We start from the raw sequence: 16,303 nt of genomic DNA, 5'->3' as shown, positions 1-16,303 counted from the left end.
GCTTAACAGGAAGTCTACAGATAAGATTTCCAGCCATGTTGGAACATCAAACGCACCCAAGAAACACTGATGACATAAATTATCTGAAACATCTGGATTCTGGTGCTCAAACTGGCATTTGTAACAACATATTATACAACAATCTGAAGTATGCAGGTTCAAATTGTCAAATTGTTTGGCTTAAGCTTAAACCCAGAGTACCACTATGATCAACCTGCAGGAGAGACTCATGTTTAAACAGATATCATACAAACTATCTGACTGTCCTCCTGTAAAAGAAAACGTGTTTATTATTGTAACCATGACAACAAAGGTCCTCTAACCTTACAGAAGTACTTATTTTACCCCAAACTACCATAGTTTTCTAAACCTAACCAAGTTGTTTTTGTGCCTAAACCTAACCAAACTCTGACTTCTCCATGACCTTAACCATATGTTTATTACTGTTGCCATGGCAATGGAGGTCTGGTATGCCTGAGACTGGTACATTTCTATGGGTCACATCAGAGGAAAGAGACAAATGGCCTATGTGGTTGTTCAGGTTGAAGGATGTGTTGTTGTTAGCACAACCCTTAGACACAGTGTTGCCTTGAACTAAATAATAACATCAGGTTGTCAAGAGAAATTTGAAAAAAGTCTAAATTTCACCAAGAAATTTTCACATTTGGCTGAGGTGGAGCAGTTGGTGTATCGATAAAAACAAAACGGAAACAGACTTAGTGGAAAAAAATCATCATGTACCAGAAGCATGTGGCCTAAACGTCCACTCAGGCTTCCAGAGAAGAGACAAAAACACGTCAGATCTGTGTGGAGGGACAGCGTGTGCCTGATTTCACAGCTGTCCATCCAGTGGAAACATTTCAAGTGTTTAGACAAAAACTAAAATACAATCAAGCACATCATTCCCACAGTGTTAAACAATAGGAAAGCACACGTGCCTGTGATCAGGACTTACATGAGAAAGTTAGAAAGAATATTGGTGGAGCCCAGGTTTTAAACCTGAGTCCTGTTTTCCTATATTATAACCAGCAACAGCAAATGGAATGTAATTCAGCTGGGCTTTTGTCCACCTCAAAGTATGTAAGTCTACTAAGAGTGCTTGTTTTTGCCACTGACAGGCTCAGACTGTTATTCTAAGCGTCTGACATTATGGAAAAGATCCCTGCAGAGACAGACCTTTATGTTAAAGAGGAAGATGAGCTGGAGGAACGAACAATACAAAGCTGTTGGAAGGCATCTGCTGTCATCCAGTGATGGAACAACTAACATAATAAACTAATGTAATAAAATAACATACACATGTAAATGGATCAGGAACAGCTATGTTCAATGTTTCATCAGGAACCTAGTAATTATTATTCCATTTAATCAAACAGTAAGAACCAGGTATGTGAGCGAGAATATCAAATGCTGACTTCAGTATCATTGCCAGCACTTTGCCTCTCAGGAGCCCTCTTTTTACAAAAACACTTAGAGGATCATTGATTTTTAAAGTGATTATGTGTCCATAACAGCTGCATGAACCACTGGCGCACAGAAGCCTCTGTAGGTGTATCTAATAATAAACTATGACCTCCAACAGTTACATTCCTCCAAATGTAAGACAATATGAGAGTGACCTTGTTTAGTTGCATTCGTTTATTTTTTTGTAGTTCTTTTTCTTTTCTTTTCTTTTCTTTTCTTTTCTTTTCTTTTTTGCTCTGTTTTCCAGTGTGGACATCTGGGAAACCCTGAGCCAAACAGGTGGGATGAAGTGAGCAGGTGTCGTACAGTGCTCAGTGGCACCACACCACACTTAGAAACATGAGTAAGTATGTGGAATATGTTCCACAGCCTCTTGAGTCGCTGGGATAAATGAGCTTTGTTGTTTTCAAGGTTTTCTTTGAGTGTGCACATTAGGAATTGCTCTGCTATGATGCCTACTTCTATTTTGTCCTGTGAAACAATGAGAATCAGTATTAGAGGTCTGATACAATGTTATCAAAGGAAATATCATAGGACACAGAGGCAGTGTCTCAGTGAGACGTATCGGTGTTCCACTTCCCATCCACTTGAATTCAGACGCCAGTACAATTCTAGCATTCTGGTGAGGTGAATCATCCACACCAACAACAATAGCACATTTCTCAACTCTTTTGGTGCATGCAGATATGAATGCTACTGGGATTCTTGCACCATTATTCTCAGTGCTGGCATAGAACTGGTGACCGGGGCCATTGATGTGATTTTGTCCTCAAAAGCATCGCTGATTGGTGCCCTGCGTTGAGGTGCTTGAGAAGTGTGTTTGATGTGAGAGTTGGCTTTGAACATTGCTGAAACAGTGGCACGGAGCCAGTGCCAGTTGATTAGCTCAGTAACAATACGGCTATTGAGGGGCCAGCATCAGCTGATTTTATGTAGTATTTATTTGACCCTGCTGCCAGGTAGCAGGGTCAAATAAATACCAAGAAACCGCAAAACCTGGATTCTGAAAGACTGTCCTGAATTTGGAAACGTACTTGCACAGGAAACCGTTTTTGTATTTTTGACACTTTGGGGAAAAAAAAAAAAGCTGTTAAGTAACAGACATTAGTATAATTAGAAATGTAATTTCCTCAGGATTTTGAACCTTCTGCAGCAGAGGCCTGTGCTGACATTCAGCCAAGTAAAGGTCACGAAAGGACAGTTTGAAAACCAAGACATTTTAACAGCAGTCGACCGCAGCTTGGCTGTTCAGCCGAAACCATGCAAAAACAAAAGGTTTTAACACATTGCTTGGATTATGACATTTGCTCAACCTTACAGAAGTACACACACACACACACACACATCCCAGAATCCATCAATATACGGTGTTGATTTCCCCTCTTTCTGAACTGATCACACCTAACCTGTGGAATGATGTTTGATTTCCACAGTCGGTGAAATAGTTCCACTATTGGTATGTTACATTTGAAGAGGAACTCTGATCGTGCATTCTGGGAAAATTGCATAAAATTTAATCCTGTTGATCCTTTCAGTGCAGGATTACCTAAACACCTAAATTGGGCTTTTCATGCTTAATGGTTCCTGAGCTAAAGCAGCTATAAACTATTTGATCTCGAATGTCACGTAATGTTGGTTCAGGACAAATCGTTGTATTTTCTGAAAAGATTTAAATCCTTTTCATTCCTCTTTGACCCACAGGTCTTGTTAGCGCAGTCTAGAATAATTGAACAGGGCTTTGCTGCCACCTACTGGTCACACCTGATAAACTCTAGCTGGTTGCTAAAATGCATTGTGTGCTTGTAAAGACAGTTTTGGCCATTTTTCATTAAAGACCCACTTCAAGCATTAATATTCTGCTTTAAATAATAATTTGTGTCTTATTGCTTTTCTTTGTTTGTTTATATTACAAAAAAAGTTCAATTATCTGCTAAGAAATTCCAAAAATTACACCTACTCCTTCCTGCTTATTGAAAATTCCTGATTTTATGAATGGTTTCCAAACAAGTTTTGATGTTGAACTGTATTGCATTATATGAAGAGAACCTTGAATCATTGATATAAATGGGCTGGACAAAATAATAGAAACACCTGATCTTATAATGTAATAAAATCCAACAGCACCAGAGAGTGCAGCCTCCAAAATGACCACAAAGTTGTTTCAACAAACATCAACACAAACTGAACTCTCTAACTGTCATGAAGGGAGGATTCATTGCAGAACTGTTAGATCATTAGACTGCATTAGTTTTAGCTGGGTGTTCCTAATAAACTGCCAACTGAGAGTGTGCATATACACACACACTCACACACACATTTAGATTCTTGTCCACCATCAGTCCCATCAGGAGGATTCTGATCGGTCCCACATTTATTCTGCAGCAAGACAATGAGCCCAAACAGAACTGTGAAGAACTATCTTCAGAGACAAGGAGTCCTACAATAGATGATCTGGCCTCCACAGAGCCCTGATCTCCACATCATGGAGTCAGACTGGGATCACACGAAGGGACAGGAGACACCGAGACAGATAAAATCAGAAGAACTGTGGCAAGTTTTCCAAGATGCTGGAACAACCCACCTGACAAGTCCCTGAAAAAGTGTGTGTAAGTGTACAGAGGAGTACTGGTGCTGTTTTAAAGGTAAAGCATATTCACAGCAAATACTGATCTTATTTAGATTTTTTTTTTTCTCTTCTCTGCACTTTGGATGAGGTGAACTGATAAATAAAAACTATTCATTGCTTTATTTTACAAAGCATTATCAATATACTTTAGTACCAAAAACCTCTGCAGAGAAATGTTTGTTGGTTTGTTGTTTCGTATTTGTTCCGTTTGTTTTGTGTGTGTGTTTCTCACACCCATTGCTTTCAACTGCGCGACAGCCTTGCGCATACCCGGAAAAACATAACCCCACGTGTTGTGGACATGCTTAGCGGCATGGGAGGCTGTTAACCTGGGATGCTAGCATCGCGATTTAGCAGCGTCAAGCTCACTGACGATTACTACCGGAATTAAACTATTTGCCTTCAAAATAAAATACATGAATACTCTGGAGTGTAAATACACTGTAGAAACTTTCAGTGGTTTCATCAGACTTTGGTTTTATCGTATTGTATTTTTAAGTGTAAAATTTCGTAACATATAGTCATTTACAATGTGATATGAGTTTTAAATTATAACAACATGAGGTGCGTATTTTTAATGTCTTGTCAAATTACGACCTACTACTACTTAAATCACTACCTACCTATAGCTAACGAATGCATTACACAGGCTACTACTGTGAAAAGGGAAGAATAAAATCAAAATTTCCCTTGGAATAAGGCCTCATAGTATGTTTAGACTTTAGTATGTGCTCATTTTTTGTTGTTCCCCCCCCCCCCCCCCCCCTCACTGCCAAGAACGAGGCTGGTATTTTGAAGGTTAGTAACGGAAGTCGTCGTTTTCATTCCGGCGAAACAGACTTAGGTCTCGAGTTTCGTGAGGTTTCTCGCAGCGCGGATTCTGTACCTTCACAAACTTCCAGGTATTTTTTAACAAACACACAGTTGCTTCGCTACATCGTGCTTATTGTTTTTTTGGGGGGGAAAGTCTCCGGGTTTATTCAGGCTCGCTGTTGTCGAAGACGTGTCGTAAATTAAATTTAACGCTTTTAGCCTTGGTTAGCTCCTTAGCTAATTAGCCGACTGACGCTAGAGTGCGTTTTGATAACTATATTCTGTGTTTGTGTTGTTTTAGTTTACCGTACTTTTCTCTGACTTGTCTGTCGACTTCGCTGGTTTTTGTGATGTGGTTCAGAAATGGTCTTCAATGGTGACATAGTTTTGTTTAGTTTTGGATGATGGCAGTTGTGACAGGTTGTGTAAATGGTATTTTTATACATGTGTTTTATTTTATACTGTATTTACCGTGTTATCTGCTCGTTCCTGAGCATTATATTTTGTATCAAGTAAAGTTTAGGTGCCATTTTGCATAACCAAACAGTGCACCATGAAATGAATTATAGTTTAGAAATGCAGCTATTTATCATTTCTATTTTTGATTATTCTCAGTTATTAATGGATTCATCGTTTAGATTTTTGTCACAATTTTCCAGAGCCCGAGATAAGACTCAGAAGAGACATTTTAGGAGATAAAACCTGCAAATTATGAACTAACCATTTGTGTCAGCTCCATTATACTATTCTTCTTCTTTGTATTCCTTCAAACCTCCATCAAAGTATAAAAGGCAACTTGCTGTAATCATGCGTGCTGACATTATGGAACACCTACTGTTTTTAAGGGTTTAAAATGTGCATGACATTTCAGATGGATGAAGAATTATCTAAGGAAAATGGAGAGACGTTACCGACACACCAGGAGGACGAGGCCATGGAGGTGTCTGTGACAACACAGCTAGAAAGTCTCGATGTTGTTCCTGAAAATGCAGATGTGTCATCAAATACACAAGCACATCCAGAGGAAACAGGAGCTGAACATTCAGCTACGGCAGCAACACTTTCTGTAAACACTGAGTGTAAGACAGTGGACTGTGATGATGATGATGACTCAGAGGATTCAGACAGGTATTTACACACACAGACACACGGAAATTTGACAAAAGGTTTGTTATTGTTGTTTTTAACCCAAACTTGGTGGTTACAAATGTTATGCATCAGTAGTTGTCTTTGTAGCTGATGCCTGAAAAGTCACAAACAGGAAGCAGAAAGGAAACAAATCTCTAACCGTGATGCTCTTCTTCTCTTTTAATCAGTGACAGTTCTTCCTCTTCCTCCTCATCGTCCTCTTCTTCCTCATCCTCCTCCTCTCCCTCTGCCCTTGTATTGGAGGATGACGACGACGATGAGGGCTTCAGTCAACCAGCCCCCATCAAAACCAGAGATGAAGTCCTGCTCGAGGTTAGTTTTATGTCTGTTTCCTCCGTGTTGTACAGAACAGAGGGTCAGACGATAATATGGGTCTAATGAGTGAATTGTATAAACGAACCGCAGTGGATCAGTAACAGCCTGTTTCCCCTGCATTGTTTTACCTGCTTTTCCACTGGACAGAGTCTGTTTGTTTCCATTGGTGACAGACAGTGATGTTTGAAGATATACAACTTAAATATTCTCTGCTAAGCATTGATTAACCCCGTGGTTCTGTACCACTTTTCTTCTGTACTACAATACTAGACTTGTTTCATAGTCGGATGTGCAATAGATTTAGAATAAGATTTATAAATCAAACTTTATTTTGTACATTTATTATTAATACTTGCCGAACTCAGTAAAGATTTACCAAGCATCTTAGTCATTATTAGTAAAGCTGAAGAATTTTTTTCCACACAGGTGCCATGATGTATCACATTTGCAGTTTTTCAATAATGTTTTCAATACATTACTTAAGAATCAGTACCAGCTTTAAACTGTGCTTTTAAACCTCAAATGTCCTCAAATGTCTAAGAAACAAGGAGCCAACAAGAACTTTGTCTGAATAAAATACAATCACAACTGGTAAAATTATGAGTGAAACACTGATGCAAACTTGTCACCTTTTTAGTGAAACTCTCCATTTTGAGTCCAGAATACGTCGTCAGTATGATTCATGTAGATTGGATGTGGTTTTGAAACTGGGGTCGGAGGCAGGGGGCTGTGGCTGTGTGAGGACAATGTTCAGTTCTCATGTTTTCTGAGCAATCACCACAGCTCCCTACACGATGCAGAAGCATCTTACCAGACTTTTCATACACATTTATTGGCCCCCATAGTTTTGCTGGTTTTCCAAGGTTCACTGTTAACACCATCAGACCACAGGATAAAAGGTCATATCTGTGTGTAGGAGCTGCCAGCAGTGGAGGAGGTGTGTATATCGTTACCAGAGGATGCGGAACTGCAGCCTATAGGAACAGTCTCCAGTATTATACAGCAGCTCGGTAAACACACAGACACACACACACACAAACCTTTTTTTCCCACGTGGGTGGAGATATTTAGTCAGCTCTGTCTTTAACTGCTGTCTCTGTCTCTACAGTTATCATTCAGTCTCTGAAAGACACTCCCCCCCTGACTGATGACAGCATCATCTTTAAGTCTAATAGAGAGGCTGTGGGCAAGGTGGGTGGACCAGCAGAGACCTGGCTGTGTGTTAGACTGCCTTTACTTTTGTCCAGTTGGTTTCCACTGGGTATTAATATTATATTGTTTGCGTGTCTCAGGTGTTTGAGGTGTTTGGTCCAGTGTCCAGTCCGCTGTATATTGTACGTATGAACACCGTGGAGCAGTTACACACCAAGGGGCTGATAGAAGGAGCGACTGTTTATTATGCACCGGCCATCAAAGAGTACACAGGATACATCCTCACACAGCAGCTTAGACTGTAAGTAAAAATACACACACACACACAGAGGGCACAGAGCATGTTCAAGTTAGACCAATATAATGGTTAGTTTTGTGGTTTATTTGTTGATTAGTTGTCACCTCTGATATGATGGATTGTCTGTGATCTGTGACCAAATGTTGCCAATATGTTGAAGTGAAAATGTTTTCCTTCCAGTTTAAAGGGATCTGATGCATCGTGGAAGAACGACCAAGAACCACCAGCAGAGGTGAGCAAAAGAGAGAGAGAGAGAGATGTACATAGAGAACGAAGCTGTAACTGCTGTCAGATGGAAAGGCTGGTTTCTTTCCTATCTAATGGAAACAGCAGCTTTAGTTCGAGACACTTTTTTCAAATTGAGCCCGAGTTAGGAGGATTGAGTTTGCTGATCCTGTGACTCTGTCCCACCTGGTGCAGTCTGTTTGCACTAAGGTGAAAGGAGCTGTGCAGGTGGTTTTCTTCAACCAGCTCAGATCTCTACATGTTGCAGTTCTCTTTTACTGTTTGTCATACATGTCTTTGTGGTAGTTTCACAACATTTAGCTTTAATTATGCTTCTGGACCGGGCTGGCAGGTGCTTGTTGGTTCTTGCATCAATCATGCATCCAGTCAGTAACAGTGTACCATTCTAGGGGACCCAACTTGAAAGTTGAGCCACATTTGTTCCACCTTTTGCGTCAGCAAACTATTACCACATGAAATTGATCGTTTTATTATTACTGCAGACCCATGGTTTGGAGGGGGTCCACAATGGGATCCAAGCTTAGTATAACAGGGCCACCACTGATCAAAGAAGCTGCTGACTGACAGTGGCGGGTTCTACAAGGAACCGTGGCTGTTTTTCATTGATCTGTGGTTTGTTGTCGGTTCACAGAGTTAGAGAATCTCTTTGGATTGTTTGGTGAAGACCAAACAGGAGTGTCAGCTCTTTGATTTCACTCTGAGGAGCTGAAACAGAGAGATCTGCAGGCAATGATGCTGAAGGATCTGGAAAGATTTTCCAGTCTGTGGTGTTATAAGGACACAGCGCTCTGCTGCTGTGCTGTGGATAACAATCTGATCTTAAGTGTGTTGAGTTCATCTGGATTCAGCGATGTTTGCCGGTTGGTGTGTGTGCGTGCAGCAGTGGCCACGGGAGAAGATGTTGGGCAGAGCAGAGAAAGGAATGATGTTCCTCCTTTCCATATCCTTTTCAGTGCAATCTCCAACGCAGTGGTGTTATTGTTGTGGACAGATGGGACATCTGGTCAGGTCCTGTCCAGACAGAGTGAGCCAAGAGACACCTGATCCTGTGGTGGTGCCGGTATTGAAACCAGTGTGTAAAGACAGACTGGTTCCCATATAGAGGCAGCACATGAGACAGACACAAGCTGAACCCACTGTGGGAACAGTCAGTGTAGACGGTGAGCTGACACAAGGAGAAGACACGCAGGAGGTGAACATGACTGTGAGCCAGAGGTGGTGAAACCAGCCTCTCATTTTATTGTCCTGTGCTGATGATTTTATTGTCTTTGTAAACAACCTGGAGGATTGTGCTCGGTGCCGTCGTTTCCTTTGCTTTTATTTCTGTCCTCTAACCTGTGGCTTCAAACACATGTCCCCCCTTTGGGCCTTGAGACCACTTTTCATTGTTTGTAACCAGTCTGGTGAGAAGTTTTTTTTTGGGGTGAAGTTTATAAAAAGTCTGACTGTGTGAAGTGGAAACTACTGAACTTCCTGTTGTAGGAGGCTAAACTGGCTGCATGTGTCAGCGGGAAAAAACAAAATGGAGGACAGGGCAGGTCAAGTGACAACACAGGGTGTAATAGGGACATTATGAACACTGTCAGAGATGAAGAACTGCAGTTTGCACCTGTTTAAATGGAGCTCTGTTACTGTAATAATGTGCTCTTTATTAGAAATAGAAATACTGTGTCTTACTAACACACGTCAGTGTGTAACTAGTGAAAACTTCTCTCTCTGTCTCTCTCTGTCTCTCTCCAGGCTTTAGATTACAGTGATGATGAGAAAGAGCAGGAAGCAAAGAGGAAATTGAAAAACTCTAAAAAGAAACGGGATAATAACAATAAAGGTACTCTCACACACACACACACACACACACACACACACACACACACACACACAGATTGAATGAAGATGCTCAGTGAAACAGCCTTACAGTCCTGATCCCTGTTAGAATCCATCTCTCTCTACATGTGTATGTAACATGTATAAAACCTTAAAACCATCTGATCTGAAAAAGACTAAAGTCTTTCCAGTGGAACATGACACACGTTCATCTCTCCTTTTTCCCTCTCTCCCAGATCATCCTGCCCACACTACCCAGAACACCTTGCAGCAGCAGCAACAGCAGCAGCAGCGGCACCAGTCTGATGTTCGGGGTTTCCCACCGAGCCATGCAGGGCCTTCATTCAGTCACCAGAACCCGAGGAACAAAAAGCAAGCGTTCAGACACACACAGCTACCACCCCAACACACAAATGTGCCTCCCATGTACCTCCCACCTGTCTGCCCTTACCCTCCTCCACCTCCTCACCATTTCCCCCCACCCAGCTTCCCTCTCTACCCTCCTCCTCCTCCTCCATCTTTCTTCAATCCGTCTTTCTCCTCTCCGCTGTGGCCGCCAAACTCCGTCCCCTTCTCTGACCTCCCTCCTCCTCCTCCCCCTCCTCCCCCACCTCAGTGATGCCCAACACACACTCACATACATTTACCAGAGCTGCTGTTGGTATGCCTTTTTTTTTTTTTTTTTTTTTTTGGAAGAATATGTCATCTGTTTGTAGACTGTCAGACTGGACAGCTGCACAACTCACCCACATGTGTCAGTGACTGATTATAAAACAAAACATAAACTTAATGTAGCTGATGGAGCCAAGTGATGTACTGTGAGCAGCCACTGTTGTGTTTTGACAGTTTAAACATTATTTGAAATGTTATTTTAATGAGTAGATTTTTTTTCTCCCACAGCTACAGACATTTGTTCTCTATCTCGACGTCCTGAGCAAACAGGAGAAGCTGAAAGTCAAAATGGAGTTTGTCGCATTCCAAGTAAATCGGACCTTTTCTTAGTCGCAGCTTCTCAGATTACATGTCATTTAAGATTACACTTACACCTTGTTCACTCATATTTACTGACACACTGTGGAGACATTGTGAAGTGCAACTCCAGTAACATGCTGCCAGTCACACTTGTTTGGATCTGGTTAGATTGTTTGTTTTATTTTTCTCTGAACAAATTGTGTAAAAGAACTTCAGACAAAATGGAGAAAAAGCTGAATGTTTCCGATCAGTGAGACTAAACAGAAATAGAATTTCTAGAAACAGAAACTGATGGAAAACTTGGGTGAGCTCCTTCACATCTTTGTTTGTGCTAAAACAGAATTCTGTGCCTTCTAAGCACATTATGAGTGTGTGACAAGTGTTGCCACCAGTGTGTCAAAGGAAATCACAATCAGCTTGTTGTGCAGCACTGTTTGCATATGTATGTATGAGGCTTGTAAATACACAGTGGATATGATAAGTGATACTAGTGATACTAGCGTTTGTGTGTGTTTTTTTTTTGTTAATATTGATCATTTGAGAAACTAATTAATACCAGGCAGGTGTGGATTTTTATTTTGTCATGATTGTCCTGCAAATTTTAATTTCAAATGTGAACTCAGTGTGTTTGAAGTTGCTGAATGACTGTGTGTCACACACAGTTCACTTTGAGCGGAGCAGAAAATATTTCCTGTGGTTTCACATTTAAGGTGTAAATAATACACAAAGCAGTTGTGCTGAGGGGAGAATGATGTGTAACTGCTGCAGTTACACTTCTGTACTCAGGCTTCATTCTTTAAATGTCTCCCACTGTGTTGTTTTGGTCCTGTCTCACTATCTGCGTCCTTGTTCCCAGCACACACTCGTGTCTGTGATGATGATTTTTCAGGTGTGGGGAAATGGACTGTGGAGGAGAGCAGTGGTTCAGTCTGGATTCAGTTTCAGCTGAATCCTCTCTACACATCATCATCATCATCTGCAGTGATGGACAGTTGAACTGGAATCTGTTTCCCCACATCATTTCAGACTTTTTTTTTCTTTTTCTTTTTTTACTGGCTGGGAATGAAATCTGAAAGCTAAACAAGTTGTTGTCACTTGTGTGAGATTGTCTATTTCTGTGTTTTTTGTTGTTTTTTTTTAACCAAGATTCCATTTCAGAAACAGCATCAATGGGAAATAAATGTCTCTCTCTTGTGTAAATAAGCTGTACGTCATAGATTGAGCCACACCTTTCTTGTGTAAGATGTCTCTGTCCCACTGTTGTGTAAAGCTGCTGCTCTGTCTGTCTGTCTTCCACAACAGTTTGTCAATAGGACATTTCTACACAATGTGAGTAAACCTGAGACAGAGCAATGATCAGGTGGATCCATGTTTGTCTCTTTAACTGTCCAGACTAAGTCTTCCACTTAGATTGAAATATTGAGGTGAGGTGAAGACAGACCAGGGAAACCTGGGGTGACATCATGGTTTGATTTGATTGGCTCATTATAACATCAGTCAAATTGAGATTTCACGTTTCAAGTTCACGTTGGATGAAATGTCATTTGAGTTTAACACTTAAATTTAGTCAGTTTATTAGGAACAGCCAGCCAAAAACTTAAACAGATTCAGAGAGTCTGGTTCAGAGAGGTGTTCATTCAGCTGTGTGATCATTGTGGACGATGTGGTGAGTTGTTGAGCTGTATTACATTAGATATGAGGTTCAAACTCCTTCCTTTCTTCTTCTTTTACACAAAACATCAAATGAGTATGAAGAAACGGTTTGATTTTATTCTTATGGCTGTATAAAAACCTTTTTATCAATCCTTATCAATCCGTTTATACCCTAATCTGTTTAGGGTATAAACGTGATGGGGTGACACTTCCTCTGACACCAGGTAGGAGGGTCAGTGGCAGGAGGAGGAGGAGGAGGTGGGGTGGTGGTGCAGCACAGCATCAGACATCAAACAGTCTCACTGCAGCTGGGGGAAACATGGCTGTCTTTCATCTGAGCGAGTCTGACATCAGCTTTGAAACTGCTGAGTACCAGCAGTTCCCCAGACGTGAACCTGAGCATGCTGCCACAGAGACGACTGAGAGACCAAGTACGTGATCAGGGACACAGGAGATTATTCGTTTATTTGCTGTTTTCTGTTGTGCAGTGAAGATTCTTGTTTAGATTAGTTGAGTGGGTTTAGGTGCTGGTTTTAGTGTTTTAAGACTGTTTATGTTAAGTATGAGATGTTTTCTCTGTGTGTGTGTGTGTGTGTGTGTGTGTGTGTGTGTGTGTGTATGTAGAGTTCAGACATCTCAGTGTGGTGCTGCTGAGCTTTGGGCTGCTGTGTGTTCTTCAAGCGACCCTGAACATCTCTCTGAGACTGGCTGTGACTGAGCCCACTGATGAAGGTAGATGAGTCCCTCAGCTCCACACAGCGCTTTAGCTTCATGTAGCTCATTGTCACTCTCTATACGTATGGTACATGTATGGAATAGCAACAGATATAGAAATACAGCAGCATTAGTCAACGCTGTCCTCTGCATTTGGCCACAACTTCTCCTTCACATCATCTGATCTTATGTCCTCTCTTCAGTCCACCTGGGAAAGAAGCTTTTTACAGGCTGATCCACTGATGGCAGTGTCCTGCTGATGTGTCCACACATCCAGGATTCAGTGTGTCTGAGAGGGACATGTGATCATGTGGCTGTTTCATATTGTTTTTCTCGATGAACCAGCTCCTAATGTTCACACAGTAGTGGACAGAAGAACTGTATGCATATTCACACACCGACAGTCCGGAGGAGCCGGGGGTCGAACCACCGACCTTCCGATTAGTAGACGACCCGTTCTACCTCATTTTAATTAACTGGTACTCTTCCAGTTTATTAACACATAACCCAGAACCATGGTTCCCACTTGTTGCTTGCCCCATAACCATGTTCATGTTGTGTACCATGTTTGTACCATGTTGTGTTATCATGTGTGACTTGCAGCTTCCTGTTCTCTGTTGCGTCATGATGTTCTGTCCTGTGGTGTGTGTTCTGTGCTGTGACGTGTGTTGTTGTTTGTGGTGTGTGTGGAGGTGAGACAGAGGAAGACAGATGTCCACAGAGATGGCTGAGGTTTGGCTCCAGTTGTTACTACATCTCGTCACAGAGCAGGAGCTGGGATCAGAGCCGGCGGGACTGTGTGTGGAGAGGCGCTGAGCTGGTCATCATCAACAGCAAACTGGAGCAGGTACCTCTGTGCTCTCAGACACCACTGCATGTTTATGGATTGGATCCAGACATTTATTTATTTATTTAGGACTTTGAGAAATGTACTTGTAAAGAAACAGCCTGTTGTTGATGAGGATGTCGGTTCTTTCAGGCCTTCCTGACCGGCGTGGGTCGGTATGACTGACAGGGAGGTGGAAGGTACCTGGGTCTGGGTGGATGGAACACCGGTGGACAAAGACGGGTGAGACTCTGCTGCTAACAGTGACATGCATGATAACAGAGGAACATCACTTTGCTTTAGACTTTAGGCTTCCATTATGTAAATGAGCGGAGACCGACTGAGCACACACTTCATAAGGATGGAAAATGAAATGATGATCATGATAACAACAAAAGATACAACACAATAGATCATGGAGATGAGAAATCATATAAACAAACTACGAGATGAATTTAAGAAGTAAGTAGGACTCTGACAGTGAGCGAGGGTTCTCAGCTGGACAGAAATCTCACACACTGACACTGTGTAATGCTAAATTATAACAAAGCAGGGGCAAGAGAGAGCATATCACAGTGCAGGGTCCACATAATGATAATAACAAGACTAATTTTAATAATAATAGGACAATAATATATATACATGACAAGTAACAGAACTAATAATAATGAGACTAATAATGGGGGCAGTAGTTGGCCCACAGCTAAAGGTCTAAACTCCAAAGAGAGAGATGAGACAGAACCAATCTATGTAAAGGGAAGAAGCTGAGTTAGTAACATGTATTAATGGTGTATGAATGAGTACAGATGGAGAAAGAGAGGAGGGGAGAGGAGCTCGGTGCATTATGGGTAGTCCCACATCAGTCTGGGCCTGTAGCAGCAGAACTAAGGGATGGTTCAAGGAAAGCCTGAGCTACCATTAACTATAAGCTCGATCAAAGAGGAAGGTTTTTAGCCTCCTCTTAAACATGGAGAGGGGATCTGCCTCCCAGACCCAAACTGGTAGATGGTTCCACACTCGAGGAGCCTGATAACTGAAGGCTCTGTGTCCTCTTGTACTTTTGGAGACTCTAGGAACCACAACTGCATTCTGGGAGGACAGAGATCCAGTGGGGTAATATGGTACCGTGAGCTCTTTAAGATATGATGGCGTCTGAGCATCTGTGTGAGTCAAACTGTCCTGCTGTGGTGCACTCAGTGACAGCATGCTTTGTCCTGCCTGCAGTCTGCGGTGGGCACCTGGACAGCCCGACGGAGCGTTTGGAGGAGAAGACTGTGGTGACCTTCGAACGATGATTAACTTCATTGGCTTGAATGACTACAACTGCAGCGCCAGGACCCAGTGGATCTGTGAGAAAACATTACGGTAGCTTCAGCTGGGTGGCTGTGTGTGTACTGCACCTTCACCTTCCTTTGGTGTCACGGATACATTTGTGTTTGTACCTGATGTAAAAATAAAATAGATCAGAAGCACAGAGCAGCTGATGTCTTAGTGATGAGACTTCCCACACATGTTCAAACACAGTCGTGTTTTTCAGTCGTCCATCTCATGCAGGTCTAATGGAACAGCTCTTATTTTAATCAGTCCAGCTGTCTACACAGGTCTTATAAAGCTTTGTATTTTACTGATACATGAGTTTAAACACCACCTCAACTACAGTAAAGTGCAGCTAATGGATGACAGCCTCTGGGTGTTCGAGATGTGTTATTTTTGCCCTCAGTCTATTCATAAGACAGAGACTCCTGTTCAAGGCAGAGAGAGTTGGCTCAGCAGAATCAGAAACTGTCCCACTCTCTGCTGTCAGAGGAAATGTAAAGCTTGTCCCCCACAGCTCCTTAATTTCTTATGCAGTAAGAAGACTAACTAGTCATTTGACTGCATCAATCTAATCTACCACAGAGCGGCGCTACAGTCACATATCAGCATTCATTTTAGAAACATGGCTGCAAAATGACAGCTTTTGTTTATTTATGCATGTTTTTTTTTTTTTTTTTACACAGGTAACATAAAAGTTAACTGAGTCATTATTAGCACATGTTTCATTTGCCATATTTCCAAATTAGAGTTTTTGTGGGACTTCTAAATGAATAGTTGGTGGGCAATAATGTAATAAGTGAAAGTATTTTTAATGGATCATATTCATGGTTTACAGGGTGTTTGAGTGTCAAAGTGACTCTCACCTTAAACCGAGCAGAAAACACGAAAGTCATTTATTTTATACCTTTGAATTGCCTTACACACACACACACAC

The 16,303-nt window shown here is 41.7% G+C and overlaps 1 protein-coding gene and 1 pseudogene across 1 annotated transcript; both read left to right on the top strand.

Annotated features, from left to right (window-relative positions):
* Positions 1-4,923: 4,923 nt before the first annotated feature.
* LOC121180061 (H/ACA ribonucleoprotein complex non-core subunit NAF1-like) lies at positions 4,924-12,443 on the top strand. The gene is made up of 9 exons (XM_041035186.1): positions 4,924-4,992; positions 5,775-6,031; positions 6,220-6,364; positions 7,284-7,377; positions 7,476-7,558; positions 7,660-7,820; positions 7,998-8,049; positions 9,804-9,891; positions 10,124-12,443. Exons 2-9 carry the CDS (start codon positions 5,775-5,777, stop codon positions 10,504-10,506), a joined length of 1,263 nt encoding a protein of 420 aa, XP_040891120.1. The 5' UTR covers positions 4,924-4,992; the 3' UTR covers positions 10,507-12,443.
* Positions 12,444-12,550: 107 nt separating this feature from the next.
* Positions 12,551-15,785, top strand: LOC121180921 (annotated as a pseudogene).
* Positions 15,786-16,303: the final 518 nt, after the last annotated feature.

The sequence above is a fragment of the Toxotes jaculatrix genome, chromosome 4 (genome assembly GCF_017976425.1).
Source record: "Toxotes jaculatrix isolate fToxJac2 chromosome 4, fToxJac2.pri, whole genome shotgun sequence".
Classification (NCBI taxonomy): domain Eukaryota; kingdom Metazoa; phylum Chordata; class Actinopteri; family Toxotidae; genus Toxotes; species Toxotes jaculatrix.
The sequence above is the reverse complement of the archived record's forward strand: the minus strand, read 5'-3'. Positions and strand labels throughout refer to the sequence as shown.

Bases quoted from the DNA above. Each gene is read 5' to 3' on its own strand.
- LOC121180061 (XM_041035186.1), top strand. From the start codon at position 5,775: ATGGATGAAGAATTATCTAAGGAAAATGGAGAGACGTTACCGACACAC. The intron at 6,365-7,283 runs GTTAGTTTTATG...ATCTGTGTGTAG, and splicing joins GAGATGAAGTCCTGCTCGAG to GAGCTGCCAGCAGTGGAGGA. The intron at 8,050-9,803 runs GTGAGCAAAAGA...GTCTCTCTCCAG, and splicing joins ACCAAGAACCACCAGCAGAG to GCTTTAGATTACAGTGATGA.